The 15,789-nt window shown below is 38.3% G+C and overlaps 1 protein-coding gene across 1 annotated transcript; it reads left to right on the top strand.

The window, feature by feature from the left end:
• The first annotated feature begins 758 nt into the window (after positions 1 to 758).
• LOC135471596 (peroxiredoxin-like 2C) lies at positions 759 to 8,747 on the top strand. Its single transcript, XM_064750885.1, has 7 exons — positions 759 to 946; positions 1,148 to 1,184; positions 2,380 to 2,411; positions 3,658 to 3,711; positions 6,345 to 6,453; positions 7,176 to 7,301; positions 7,778 to 8,747. Exons 1-7 carry the CDS (start codon positions 776 to 778, stop codon positions 7,903 to 7,905), a joined length of 657 nt encoding a protein of 218 aa, XP_064606955.1. The 5' UTR covers positions 759 to 775; the 3' UTR covers positions 7,906 to 8,747.
• The last annotated feature ends 7,042 nt before the right edge of the window (positions 8,748 to 15,789 follow it).

Here is a 15,789-nt window from a genome sequence, read left to right as displayed (position 1 = left end):
ACAATAAGACAGTTGATAAAGCGTACTGTGTAGGATCTAAGTGCAGTTATGTGCGTTTAGGAAACTTTTTAATTTTTAATTATCATAGAGTTTTCGATTTTTAACACTACTTTATGGTGCATTTATCTTATTGATCACATGGATCAAACCCAACTTTTTATATTTCTGGAATATTAGTCATAAAAGCTATATGTACCATTGTATGTCGTCTATATTTAATAGGCTCGTAACGAGGCGTTGTGTGTCTTAATCATGTCAAGGACTGCATGCCGAATAACGGATTCTTACGACTTCTGTTTGTTTATATTTTCCCTGTTCTTTGGATATAATAAAAGCAGGTATGATATCACAAATTATGTCTCAAGGGTGTATAGGTCTTTTGGACTGTATAGCCATGTTTGCAAAAAATGGCAATTCCTTTTCTGTGCACTTTTCTTTTCTGAATTACCTTACAGTGCGGTACATTATTTCTATTTGCATTATTTAAGAGCCATTGTCGAAGATAATTCAAAGAGGTTAATAGCTCCAAAAGTGTCTCTTTTCGGGAGGGTGGCTGATGTCTGTTATGTGTGTGTCGGGGGGGGGGGATGTTGTCTCTTTTCCTCGTAGGCCGACCGTTGCATGATCAGTCACGAGTGAAGCGAGCCCACACGTGAGTGAACTTGTCAGAAAATCGGAACCTGCTAAGAGTTATCCGCCCCTGACTCAGACAGCAGTCTCGCGTCACAACATTCGCGCACGCACATGTACCGCCAAAATGGACACGAACAACGAAATGTTATCTGATGTCTCATCCGATTTATCAATATCTCGCGGTGTCGAACCAGAAAAACCAGAGATTGACCTGAATTCTGTGCGAAACGCCGTAGTTTATGATGAACTAGGAAACAAAATAAGATTTGGAGATATCTACAAGAAACAGAAAACAATAATTTGCTTCGTGCGGGTAAGCATGTTGTTGTTGTTGTTTTGTTGCTATGGTAAATAAAGCCGTGTACTTGCACATGTATCTGTTTTCTTAGTTGTTTCTTTACCATCCAGTGTTATAGCTAAATTATTTTTGATGATTTTGTAGTTTAACTTTGAAGGTGGTATGGTAGTAATGGTATGAAAACTGACCACGTATTTTTTTTTGTTTTTTTTTCAGCATTTCTTAGACTACACGTGCAAAGAATATGTGGAGGGTAAGTATAATCTAGCTACAGTCAAATGTATATGACGGAGAGGCAGTTGTGGGAGTGGGGGTTGGGGGGGGGGAGTGTTTCATGTCATCTTGGAGTAGCATACATCGTGGTTACCGAATGAGTCCCTGTGTGGGTGTCAAATCTGAACATTGAGATCCAGTCTGAGAAAGCTTTGCCAAAGAAAAAAAAACAGCCTTTGGTGGTGTAATGGTTATAGCGTGTCCACCTCAAAGTTGGGAGACCTGGGTCAGGTCATACCAAAGACATAGCAAATGGTAGTTGTTGCTGCCTTGCTTGGCACTCAGCACCAAGAGATTAGAGCAAAAAATAGGATCGGTTGTCTAGGTGTCAGTATAATATGACTGGGTGGGTGCCATGTCTGGTGTCTTCAGCATGATACTTCAGTGGCAGCAGCGCCCTGTCATCACTTAGCCACAAGAAGACACAATAACAGTATTTGTACATGCATGTAATGAGTCCTCGTTGTCATACGTATATGACTAAAAAGTGTTAAATATGACGTAGAAACCTAAGCATGTATATACATACTTTGGCAAGATGTTAAAGTTTGAACCATTCGAAAGATGTAAGTGGGCTCCTGTCTAATTGCCCTCAGGTTAGCCCCTTTGATTCAGAATCAAGGAAATTGGCAGATAAATACATCTGTGTTGCATATGTACTTTTTTCTCAAATACTTTGAAAATTGTCGTACACAATGAGCTGGGTTTTAGAAAGTTGGTTTGACTACCCCTTAGTTAGTCAGATACTGCTCAGATGTTTGGTTTGGCAAAATTTTGTTCACACTAAGATAGCCCCAAAATCATTGTTAGCACTTGCTCCATCATACATAAACCTGATGCAGTTACCTGACATTGGTGATATGATTGTAGGTAACTTACAGTTATCAATCTTTGTGCAGATATATTCACTTATGAATGAAATTGATATTCAACATGATACGTGTGTGTAAAGATTTGAGAATAACTACTAAACAAACTGAACCAGTCACTCTTCTTGTGATACAATATTTTCTTGTAAGTTTGGATGCAAGATCATGCCATTTGACTAAAGTTGACACCTCTGAATATATCATACACAGAGGGTTCACTATTAAGTTATAAAGCTATGTATTCATTTGAATTCACATGCATGTATTCAAAATGTTTATTCAAGATTTGTTTTTCACTATTTTCAGACTTGGCCAAGATTCCTTTAGAATATCTACAGGTAGATAGCTTGTCATATTATTCTGTTAGATATGTGTGTGTTCAACTGCGTATAACTTACATGTATGCAAGTACAGTTTGTGTAAAATTAAATATATCTTAACATGCTAGAAAGATGTGAAAAAGCATTTGCTTAATCCTTGGAAGTATACTGTGTTCCCTCAGAAATCTTGAGCCTTCTCAAACCAAGATTTCAGAAGTGAAATGGTGCTTCAAGGCATTAAAAAGATGGTGAAAGGAGTGACAGGACCTGTCTGCTGACAGTATACAGTGACCGGGTGGGGCATCTTGTCTGCTGACAGTGTTCTGTGACTGGATTGAGTGTCATGTCTGCTGACAGTGTTCTGTGACTGGTTGGGGTATCATGGCATGATTGTATACTGTGACTGGGTGGGGTATCATGTCTGCTGACTGTATACTGTGACTGTTTGGTGTATCATATCTGCTGACAGTGTTCTGTGACTGGATGGAGTGTCATGTCTGCTGACAGTGTTCTGTGACTGGGTGAAGTATCATTTCTGCTGACAGTGTTCTGTGACTGGGTGAAGCGTCATTTCTGCTGACAGTATACAGTGACTGGGTGAAGCGTCATGTCTGCTGACAGTATACTGGGACTGGGTGGGGCATCTTGTCTGCTGACAGTGTTTTGTGACTGGTTGGGGTATCATGGCATTCTGTGACTGGGTGAAGCGTCATTTCTGCTGACAGTATACAGTGACTGGGTGAAGCGTCATGTCTGCTGACAGTATACTGTGACTGGGTGGGGCATCTTGTCTGCTGATAGTGTTTTGTGACTGGTTGGGGTATCATGGTAGTCTATGACTGGGTGAAGCGTCATTTCTGCTGACAGTGGTTCTGTGACTGGGTGGGGTATCTTGTCTGCTGACAGTGGTTCTGTGACTGGGTGGGGTATCTTGTCTGCTGACAGTGGTGGGGTATCATGCCGTGATTGTATACTGTGACCGGGTGGGGTATCATGTCTGCTGACTGTATACTGTGACTGTTTGGTGTATCATATCTGCTGACAATGTTCTGGTTGGGGCATCTTGTCTTCTGACTATATATACTGTGACTGGTTGGGTATCTTGTCTTTTGTCAGTATACTGTGACTGGGCAGGGCATCATGTCTGCTGTCTGTATACTTTTATTAGGTGTGGTATCTATTTTGCTGGTATAAAAAACATATGTCAGCAATATTGCATTTAAACTGATGACATATTTTACATTCTTCATTTATCAATTTTCAGGAAGCAGGTGTGAGATTGGTTGTGTTGGGCCCGGCACCATACAAGTTCATCCAAGTAAGTGAATATAATTAATGTCCATAAATAACTTGTCATATATATTCTAAAATATGGCTGTATGTGTCTTAGACTTCCCGCTGGCCATAGGGTCAAATGGCTCCTTTTCCTAACCTTTTTGCCGGCCCTGATAGCACAGTTGGTAGAGCATCCGCTTCAGGAGCGGTAGATTCCGGGTCGTACAACAATTCACACAGTAAAGTGTTCATTACCTGTCATAACTGGTTGGCAGCATGGAGGACAACAATTCACACAGTAAAGTGTTCATTACCTGTCATAACTGGTTGGCAGCATGGAGGACAACAATTCACACAGTAAAGTGTTCATTACCTGTCATAACTGGTTGGCAGCATGGGGGACAACAATTCACACAGTAAAGTGTTCATTACCTGTCATACCTGGTCGGCAGCATGGAGGACAACAATTCACACAGTAAAGTGTTCATTACCTGTCATAACTGGTCGGCAGCATGGAGGACAACAATTCACACAGTAAAGTGTTCATTACCTGTCATAACTGGTTGGCAGCATGGAGGACAACAATTCACACAGTAAAGTGTTCATTACCTGTCATAAGTGGTTGGCAGCATGGAGGACAACAATTCACACAGTAAAGTGTTCATTACCTGTCATAACTGGTTGGCAGCATGGAGGACAACAATTCACACAGTAAAGTGTTCATTACCTGTCATAACTGGTCAGTAGTATGGAGGACAACAATTCACACAGTAAAGTGTTCATTACCTGTCATAACTGGTTGGCAGCATGGAGGACAACAATTCACACAGTAAAGTGTTCATTACCTGTCATAACTGGTCAGTAGTATGGAGGACAACAATTCACACAGTAAAGTGTTCATTACCTGTCATACACAGTCATTAGCATGGAGGACAACAATTCACACAGTAAAGTGCTCATTACCTGTCATAACTGGTTGGCAGCATGGAGGACAACAATTCACACAGTAAAGTGTTCATTACCTGTCATAACTGGTCAGTAGTATGGAGGACAACAATTCACACAGTAAAGTGTTCATTAACTGTCATAACTGGTCGGTAGCATGGAGGACAACAATTCACACAGTAAAGTGTTCATTACCTGTCATAACTGGTTGGCAGCATGGAGGACAACAATTCACACAGTAAAGTATTCAGTACCTGTCATACCTGGTCAGTAGTATGGAGGATAACAATTCACACAGTGAAGTGTTCATTACCTGTCATACACAGTCATTAGCATGGAAGACAACAATTCACACAGTGAAGTCTTCATTACCTGTCATACACAGTCATTAGCATGGAGGACAACAATTCACACAGTAAAGTGCTCATTACCTGTCATACACAGTCATTAGCATGGAGGACAACAATTCACACAGTGAAGTGTTCATTACCTGTCATACCTGGTCAGTAGTATGGAGGACAACAATTCACACAGTGAAGTGTTCATTACCTGTCATACACAGTCATTAGCATGGAGGACAACAATTCCCACAGTGAAGTCTTCATTACCTGCCATACACAGTCATTAGCATGGAGGACAACAATTCACACAGTGAAGTGTTCATTGCCTGTCATACACAGTCATTAGCATGGAGGACAACAATTCACACAGTGAAGTGTTCATTACCTGTCATACCTGGTCAGTAGTATGGAGGATAACAATTCACACAGTGAAGTCTTCATTACCTGTCATACACAGTCATTAGCATGGAGGACAACAATTCACACAGTGAAGTGTTCATTACCTGTCATACACAGTCATTAGCATGGAGGACAACAATTCACACAGTGAAGTGTTCATTGCCTGTCATACACAGTCATTAGCATGGAAGACAACAATTCACTCAGTGAAGTGTTCATTACCTGTCATACACAGTCATTAGCATGGAAGACAACAATTCACTCAGTGAAGTGTTCATTACCTGTCATACACAGTCATTAGCATGGAGGACAACAATTCACACAGTAAAGTGTTCATTACCTGTCATACACAGTCATTAGCATGGAGGACAACAATTCACACAGCATTATGTGATTCTTTACTCATTCTCCTTTCCAGAACACAGGAAGTTTATGATACTGTACATGTATATTCTACTCAATTTTATGACAAAATTGGAAATTTTAAAAATTGAAACAATTTACATGTATGCATGCCTCAGTACAAATTCTCTGACCTTCAAGTTTAATTAGATCACTACACCTATAAACTTTTGATATTTTGAACAAATGCTCTATTAGAGATTTAGAGTCAAAAATTGAATAGCACAAATCAGTTGAATTCTTATTTTTATTCTAGAATAGCACAAATAATTATCAAAAGTAATTCACAAAATACCAGCCTTGTCTGTGCACGTTACTGTTCATAATCGATGATAAAGTTGCTAAAATTGATAAAGTTGATCACATTATGACTTTCTAAAACTTTAGAATCCTTTGAACGCTATAATTAGTACAGGTACAAATCTGAAAGGCTGACAAATTTAGCTTTAAATTTACTGAAAAGCAATAATTTAAGTGATTCTTGGTAAATAAAGAAACTTTGATATGAGTAGTGAATATGGATTTTGTGCCAAAAATCTGAGGTATAGCCTTTGCTTTAATTACTGATATACCGTCTTTGTTGTTTCAGGGTTTTAAAAAGTTGACAGGATATCAGTACACTCTCTACTGCGATCCTGAGCAATTAGTGTACAAGGCCTTCAACTGTGTGGTAAAGCTAGACCATGGCAACCCTTACAGTAAGACTGTTTTCCCTATTGTACGTCTGTGTGGTTCATAGAGTGCTTTTGGACACCACAGAAGAAACTTCCTGCCAAACTTCTCCATTAATCCTCATGTCTAAATTTATTTATTTATTTATTTATTTATTTGATTAGTGTTTTACGCCGTACTTAAGAATATTTCACTTATACGACGGCGGCCAGCATTATAGTGGAAGGAAACCAGGCGGAGCCCGGGGGAAACCCACAACCATTCGCAGGTTGCTGACAGACCTTCCCACTTGTGGCCGGAGAGGAAGCCAGCATGAGCTGTCATGTGGCCAGACTGTTGTTAAGACTGAAGTTTATAACATCATACGAGTTCATAAAGCATGCGTATACAGTAAGTCTGCCTTGGTGGAAGGGCTGTGATGTTGACCAGTAAGTGTGGTTTGGAAACAGGTGCTAGAGCGCTAGAAATAGGCAACAAATCACAAATCCAGCCCTTCTGTGAAGCAAGTTTCGTCCTACAACACAAATGAGTATGCGGAAAGGTCTACCAGCAGGCTGCAGGTTGTGGGTTTCCCCCGAGTTTCCTCTCACCATAGTGCTAGCTACTGTCATATAAGTAAAATATTGTTGAGTACAGCATAAAACACCAATCAATTAAATAAATAACTGAATGAAATAAAATCTTAAGGGTATGAATGTACTGTATAGAATAAAGATATTTTAAGCTGGGTATATTGTGACTCTTACAGAAAGTAAGCATATCAAATCTGGTGTGCTCATGGGTGTACTGTCCAGTACATGGAGAGCTATGAGGTCCCCCAATGAGTTCCAGGGAGATGTGAAGCAGCAGGGAGGAGCCTTTATACTGGGACCTGGTATGTGTGGATACACTTAGACAGTGTTCTCACACTGACACAACAGACACAGGCATATACATGAAACAAGAGGAATAAACCTTTATACCGGGGTCTGGTATGTATGGATACACTTAGACAGTGTTCTCACACTGCCAAAATAGACACAAGCATATACATGAAACAACAGGAAGGAACCTTATACTGGTGTCTGGTATGTATGGATACACTTAGACAGTGTTCTCACACTGACACAACAGACACAGGCATATACATGAAACAAGAGGAATAAACCTTTATACCGGGGTCTGGTATGTATGGATACACTTAGACAGTGTTCTCACACTGACAAAATAGACACAAGCATATACATGAAACAAGAGGAATAAACCTTTATACTGGGGTCTGATATGTATGGATACACTTAGACAGTACTCTCACACTGAGATATAAGATGCACTTGACTTTTTAACCTGGAAATATTTTTTATGTTCCAGGTGATGTGTTACATTTTGCTCATCACGATCAGTCGTCATCAGATCACATGCCAATCAACAACTTGCTAACGAAAGCAGGTGTGCAGCAGGTCAGCTTCCAGAAAGATCCACGCATACAAGTTTTGTGACAGATCATATCTTTGTCATCCTCCTTCCATTTGCTACCATTAATCCTGTGTTATCATCTATCAGATCATCCTTGTGTTACTGTATTGGGTTCTGTTGGATGTCCTTGACACTTGTGTGATGTCATTGGGATTTAAGTCAAGGTTCAGGAAGCCTTGATTTTGCAGAGAGAAATTAAACAGGTGCTTCTGTGTCTTCATTTAACCAATTGAGTCCCTGATTGGGCTTCTGCTTTCCTCTGTGGCTGGGTTTATGTCTGATGTTCAAGTTACATTGGCTACGTTGGTGGTCATCTAATGGTTTGCCTTCATGTAAGACAGCACCAACATTACTACTGTCAGATTGTCTGTCAACCGCTGAGGTAACATGGACCTGACATACGTCCATGGCCATATTATCCTATCAGTTTATGTTCATGATGATCATTGTTCACATTCAGCAATGAATGAGGACTTGACTAAAACTCATTCAGTTCACATCTTTCTAAATAAGTTTCTGTTCAGGCTGCTGCCTTATACAGTACCCCTCTGAGTGACTGCCAATACGTGGCACTAGCGTGTGGTGATAGGTGATCAAACAGTTACTAGAGTAACTCCTAACATACAGGTACAAGTGGATTGAAATATAAAAAACAGAGTTATGTCCCTTTGTGGCCTCTAGCAGAGCATAGTTTTAAGTAACCGCGCTATTCTTTTTATCATCGCACACTGTATGTGTAGAAAAGCATTTTATACATCATCTCTATTTTTACATGTAACAGCAAAATGAAAGTTTCAGAAAGTTGGTTATGATTTTATTTTATTTATTTATTTGATTATTTAAGACTATAGCTTTGTCATTCTGTATAAGTCTAGTTGAATTCAAGCTGCATTCGCATTCTTTTGCAATCATCAGTATTCTTGTTCGTGTAAGCTCTGCGTGTATGTGGCAAAAGTGGTTTCATGTGAAAGTAATAATTTAAATGGATACAGAAGTGTGAGTTCGTACACTCCAAAATGAACTTAGTCCGTAATCATTAGAGATATCTTTGTATTTAAATTGGTTTGTTGTAGCTATTGATTCCTCTCGTTATGCAACCTTCTTATGTAAATATATTTGTGGTTTGATAGTTATTGTGAGAAGCATAGTTGTTTAATTTTTTTTTATTTGAAGACGTTTCTGGAGATTTGAATTGAGTCACAATTTTTAAAATAGCCCCTGTCCAATAACGTACTACATATGCACACTGTACACACTGCATGTTTTTCATTATTGTGCAATGAAGAGAGTTGCATGACAATAAGTGGAGTAAAATGTATGCTGTATAAATGTTTTATTACCCTCTTTCATATCATGCATACTTCATATATTACCTGTCCAGTTATTACTTTAATGTTTTTCACTTCTGATATATCCAATAAATGAGCAAAAAATGTATGAAATATTTATACTCAATTTGTCAGTGTTGTATTTCTCTGCAAGTGGTGTTTTGAATTGGTATGCCTTGTATTTCACATATTAGTTCAGTTATTAATAGTTTGAGGGTTTGAAGACAGAACTTGCTTGAGAACAAGACCTTTCATATCTGCCATAATGCACTACAGGGGAGTTTCTGTATATATCAGCCTCAGGCATGACTGGTTAATTTTCTTTAATTAGATCAAATTTTATCAGTGACAAAGACATTGGATGACAGAGACGTTGGATGAAGGACATGAAATTTCAGTCATTAATTACCAGTCAGTTGTGCAGAAACGGACACTGCCTCAGTAGAAGTCCACCTGTACGACATGCAAAGCGTCTGCATGGTGTATTGTTAACATTTAATATCATGACACGTGAACAGTTTAATCATATCCCTCGTCCATTCATATTATTTTATGTGAATTTTTATGTTATTATTTTAATCATGTTTTGGAGAAATTTCGGCACGGAATGGAATGTTCTCTACATTTTTAAAATAGTTGAAAGGCGGTATTTTAACATTTTTAACAGAGTACAACATAGGCTACACGCGTAATTACTCTGAAACACAAAGAACAAAGTTCCTGTTATAATAAAAACTGCACGTCATCGCCTATACACTCCTGTGATGTACAACCTAAGTGTGTCAATACTTAATCAAATCATCCATTAGTCCTCAACTGAGGCAATCAATAGAGCTTTGCTACACGAGATCAAGACTTGGGGGCCTACAGTGTGCATGGCTCCTGCGTGTTTAATCACTAACGCAGGTAGGCGTATGTAGGGACTCATACTAGAGATGTGTAGCCTACATGGGTATTAACATGCATGAAGCATTATTCATTGCTACTTAGTTAAAGCTGAAAATATAAGTGACATATGTGTCTTCTTGAGTATCACGTGTATCAGCAACCAAATAAAGTAAGAAATCAGATATTTACTTTGAGGTTTAAGCCTCTATGTCTTTATTAAAGACGGGCCTGCATAACCTTTTTTTTTACACCGTGTACACTTTGACGACACATATATACATCGGATGAATGGAAAAATGACGAAGAGAGGATATGTCTTCTTTAAACATGACGGTGCAGTACCGGTAGGGAAAAGTGGATAAAATTTATTGAAATTATTCAACCAAGTTACTAATTAATAGGACGTATGCTACATGACCTGGTCGTGTAGAAATTTTACACATACATACAGCTTCACACCGCATATGGTGTAAAACTGAACGAAAAACAGAGGGCGAACATCGTCTATATGACTTTTAGTACCGTTATAAATACCTTTCTAAAAACGATCTGTTTGATTTTTAACGAACGATTTAAAGTGAGTGAGTGAGCGCTTGGGGTTTAACGTCGTTCTCAACAATTTTTCAGTCATATGACGACGAAGGAATCATTAGGGTGCATGTACGTGCAATGTGCCTCCTTGTTGCAGGACTGATTTCCACCGCTCTTTTATTTAGTGCTGCCTCACTGAGACAACTTACCGAAGGCAAGCAAGCCGCCCCGCCCGAGCCATTATACTGATACGGGTCAACCAGTCGTTGCACTATCCTCTTCATGCTGAACGCCAAGCGAGGAAGTTACAACTTCCTCTTTTAAAGTCTTAGGTGTGACTCGATCAAGGATTGATCCTGGATCTACCGGTCCCGAAGCGGAAGCTCTACCGACTGTGCTATCCGGGCCGGTACGATTTAAAGCGTTGTCGGCCAAGACCCATATACATGCATGTACATGTACAGATTCACAATGAATCAAAGTCGGGAGACCTGCATCGGATCGTTATAACCCGGTCGGGCCCGGTGTAAGTAGGCCCCTATAATGTGACGGAGTGGAGTGTCATGTGTGTTGTCTCTGGCATGATACTTTAGTGGCGGCAGCACCTTGGCGATATGGATTCGCCCGACAAATTGCTAAGCACGACATAAAACCCAAAGTATGTATACATGCATACATATAGCCTGGTTTGCCCGGGGGGGGGGGAGGGGGGAGTTGAGTTGGAACAGATCACTTTTGAAAACAAACATTCTTAATGCAAGTTTTGTCAGGTTTGTTGGCATTTGATATTGATCATTAAATATGGTTATGATAGCTTATTTTCCACATCGTTAAACAAGCCAAACGATACACTGGTATTTGTGGGCCAAAGGCGGGCATTGTAACGTTAGACGTTCAACGGAAGAAGGGTGTACTGGCAGGTATAGCACTTGTTCAACTTCAGATATGTGTGACTGTAAAATCTGCCGCGTTTGTCCCAAAGGTATTCAACAATGTCCTTGTCAGAAAAGCTTACATTTCGGATTGGAAACTTTCCTTTCAATATCAAAACAGGGACAATATCATCGACAACATTATTAAACACCCGGGAGGATGGTATATTTAATATGGTTAATGTCGTATGGTATGGAAAATAAACTGAGATGATGACGACTGTCCCAGTGAAAAGATAACGCTATGTAGCATTAATCTTTGATATCCAATATATATACATTTGATATATCAGAAACATGGTATATTTCCCATGCATTATTTCAAGTTGTGATACATTTGGATGCTACACTCCACCAAAATGTTTTAAGTTCACGCTTGTTTAAATGTCTGTGTCAGTCTTTATGCAACAGGAATGCGAACTTTTCCATGGTATATAATTTGTTTATGCGTGTGTATACATGTGTTTTTATTTTCAGGATAGTTCAGTGTATTGAAAGTCAATCAAACAAGACAGCTTAATGTGCCTTTAAGATTATTTGTTTATTTCAGTGGTGGTTAACACAGTGTTTACGAATTTTGCACTTAGATGACGGTGGCGTGGTTTAGAGGTGGAGGAAACGGGGGTGCCTGCTCGGAGTGAACCGTAAAGGAATAATTATACAGGTATATAGGTATATTCACTTTTTTCTTGTTGACAGTTTACCATTTGAACACTTACATACAAAAAGAAAAAGAAAAAAATATATAATTTATATTTTAACTCACATTACAATTGAACTAAATAATGCACAAAGGTAAAGTGCGTATTATATCAAGCGTAATGGTATAAACAGAAAATGGGGAGATAACTCTCTTTTTACTTTGCTTGCAACGTATGACACCTCAAATATCGCCAACGTAAATAACGTAATGCACACGAAGAATTCAGAAGCGTCCCTTGTATTCGAAAATATCGATACTCCGTGTTGTTCTTTAATAATTCCAAAATCAAGTCAGGTATCTACATTAAACCGGGTGCTAAAAAATTCGAACCCACTGTTCGGGTATTCTACCGCGCCGAACGGCGGTTCGAAGCTGTGAATTTTGCACATTGAGCACAAGGCCATGTCTTTTCTAAAGCCACACCGAGCAAAAGAGAAGACAACTCCATTTCGTGAGTTAAAGAGTTATTCCCCTGTAGTTTGGGAATTGTTTTAAGGTAAGCTTTTAATGTAGGTCTACATCTAGGCCTACTTTGTGCTAAGTTACGGATGACACACTTTAGGTAGATAACAGAGAAACAAGAAATCTGTATACCTGTAACCAAGTGGCAATATATGTATAATTAAGCAGACAGAAATGTCATATTTTTCTGACGTTTTTTTTCTGTTTTGTCGATCTACTAAGGCCTATATATACCGGTACCGGTATACAGTAAACTTTTAATACAGGTATAGGCCTATATGTGTCTTTTCCCTAATAATAGCTCTTAAAGAGAACTTGCATGTAAATAAATACCTTAAAATTTAAATGAAAAGTGTGCATCTATTATATGTTCCATTCGTTTGACCATGTGCACGAATATGCCTACTTAATTGGATAACGGTACTATGCAAATGTGTACATGCTCGACTTGAAACATTAGCCTACTTTCCTCAAGGATTAATTTTAGGTCCTCGGTGTCTTTTATTTTGTACATCAACTGCATGTGGCTAATTTCTCAGATATCACCAGTTTGTTTGCTTGTTTTGGACAACTGTTAGATGACTTTGACATCAAACGTGTAATTGAACTTGATTTAACATCTTGAACAGATTTTAACAACCATGTCGACACTGTTTTATACGAGGCCGTAAAAGTGACATGGTGAAACTAAAATTTTTGAAAGAGCAAAAAAAAATCTTTTTGGAAGATGAAAGAACATGACACGTTGAAAAAAATTTGGGAAGAGAGAAGTTTTTTTTAATCTAAAAGAACATTTTGGGAATGAGAAAGTATAATTTGAAAGCGACAAAGTTATTTTGCACAAGCATAATGGCGCTGACGATCAGGCAGTAGCCCACTATATATAGATGGGATTATAGCGTAACCCTTATCACTGGTATGCTATGTCGAGACCCAACTTTTAAACTCTGGGGTCAAAAAACATTTTCTCTTCATCAAAATTTTGTTTCGCCGTGTCACTTTTACCGCTCCGTAATTTTAAAATGATTGGTTTATATAAAGCTTATATAATTGTAATGATTTTAACTCGGCTGACTTTCTTAAACGCACACACATTTAGCTGTATGTAGGCCGATTTAAGGTTAGGCCCTAATTTCTGTCAATTAAAACTGGAATGTATAGGCCGCATCTGTTGTACGGTCTCTTGTACAAAAAAGTCTTATAAAATAGGTGTACCATGCTTGCATGCAGCACTTGTATACATTGGTATTAGTACCAATAATGATTTTAACACACTTGGATCCGCAGGCCCTCGTAAGCATTTTTCCATAGACGTTTTAATTATGGGGAAACAATTAAAATTACAGCTTTCTTTTTTACATGTTATTGTAGAAACAATTCGATTTTATGCTAGCATATGCCCTTTGAGAAGACGTATTTATTACTACATTATTCTAAAACATTCATTTTTACATACAGCCTGGACCGGTCTTGTATAACAGTACAATAAATAAAAAACCAAAATAAGTGAATAAGTAACAAAACATACAAGAATAAACCACAATCCTGATGTCCGAAATATATCGCTCTTTCATTCACCAACATTTCGAAGAATATAAAAGAAATAAAACTATAAGAAAACACTTGTCAGGACGTTACGTTGTTCAATTTGGCTTCATGTCGATTTATTTATGGTCCATTCTTGGTATGCATTGATTGCTGTACACACAAGAACACTTGTGTCGTATGAACACAGACTTGTGTTCTTTCCAACAAAAGTCTTGTGTCGTATTAGAACAACTCTATCTGGTGCTGAATTAACACAAGTTCTTGTTTGTGTTTTATTACTTTGTAACACTCCATATTTATTTAACACATACAAGATCGTGTTGAGATAACACATTTCCGTGTTGAATGAAACAACACAAGTTAATTGTTGTGTTACATTGTGTGTTTTTTTTTTTGAGTGTACTGGTACATTATTACACCATGTAACCGTATGGGGTAACTATAAAAGTAAAAATTATAATCAGACCATCGTCACTAGTAAGCATGTAGATGTTTAGGTGATATAAAAGGTACACACAAAGTTTCAGGGATGACAGGAGTTGCATCAACAAAATGTAGTCTACGTGTACATGTACATGAAAATCCATTATTGCATCATGCACCTGACCAGAAATAATTATGAAAATAATTACCCGATTGTAATTAAACTTAAGCATGCACAAGTTTAGATGATAGGAAGACGTATACTATAAGTTTCAAGGCAATCGGTTCAATACTTCACGAAGAGTTGCATGGACAAAATCTGAATACATGGAAAAGCATTATTAGGCAATGTTCTAAAAAGGGATAATTGATCACCCGATTACCATTAAACTTAAAGAGGAGATGCGTGCTAGATAAAATCGTGTCTACAAACAGACCGACAGGGTGACCCCCCCCCCCCCCCCCCCCTCCCACTCTCCCAACTTCATTGAGGGGGGCATAATAAATAAACCACTTTTCCCACCCACGCACAGTCCAAATTTCATTTCGGCCACACAAAGTTATGAAAGAGATAAAATAAATAAATAAATAAATAAATTTACCTGGTCAGAGCTAATTGTATCAAAGTCTTTACGTCAAACATAGAAGTGCAAAAAAGTTTTATAAGATGTATAGGGGCCTATACCAGTAGGCCCCTACCTATATATTTTAAGGGCAATATTGATTTTAACACACTTTGATGCCGTCCGATGTCGCTTGTAAGCATTTTCCTATAGACGTTGAATAAGGGGGACAAAACTGTACTTGTCCTTTTACATGTCATTGTTAATGAAGTGTTTTTAATTCAGCAGATTTTTTTATCTAAAATTCAATTTTATGCAAAGGGGTCAGCAACATTTGCTTAATACCTTGAGGACGTCGCATTAATTACCGTATTATTCTAAAATATTCAATTTTACATATAACCTGAGCTGGTCTTGTAACGGTACAAAAAATAAAATAAAAACAAGTTAATAAATAAAGCAATAAATAAATCCATTAATACATAAAAAAAAGTTCAAGCTGCCACGTTTGTTCCGTCTCCACCAACGC

Source organism: Liolophura sinensis, chromosome 7 (assembly GCF_032854445.1).
Source record: "Liolophura sinensis isolate JHLJ2023 chromosome 7, CUHK_Ljap_v2, whole genome shotgun sequence".
Taxonomy (NCBI): domain Eukaryota; kingdom Metazoa; phylum Mollusca; class Polyplacophora; order Chitonida; family Chitonidae; genus Liolophura; species Liolophura sinensis.
Note: the sequence above shows the minus strand (reverse complement) of the source record. Positions and strands in the feature narration are given on the sequence as shown.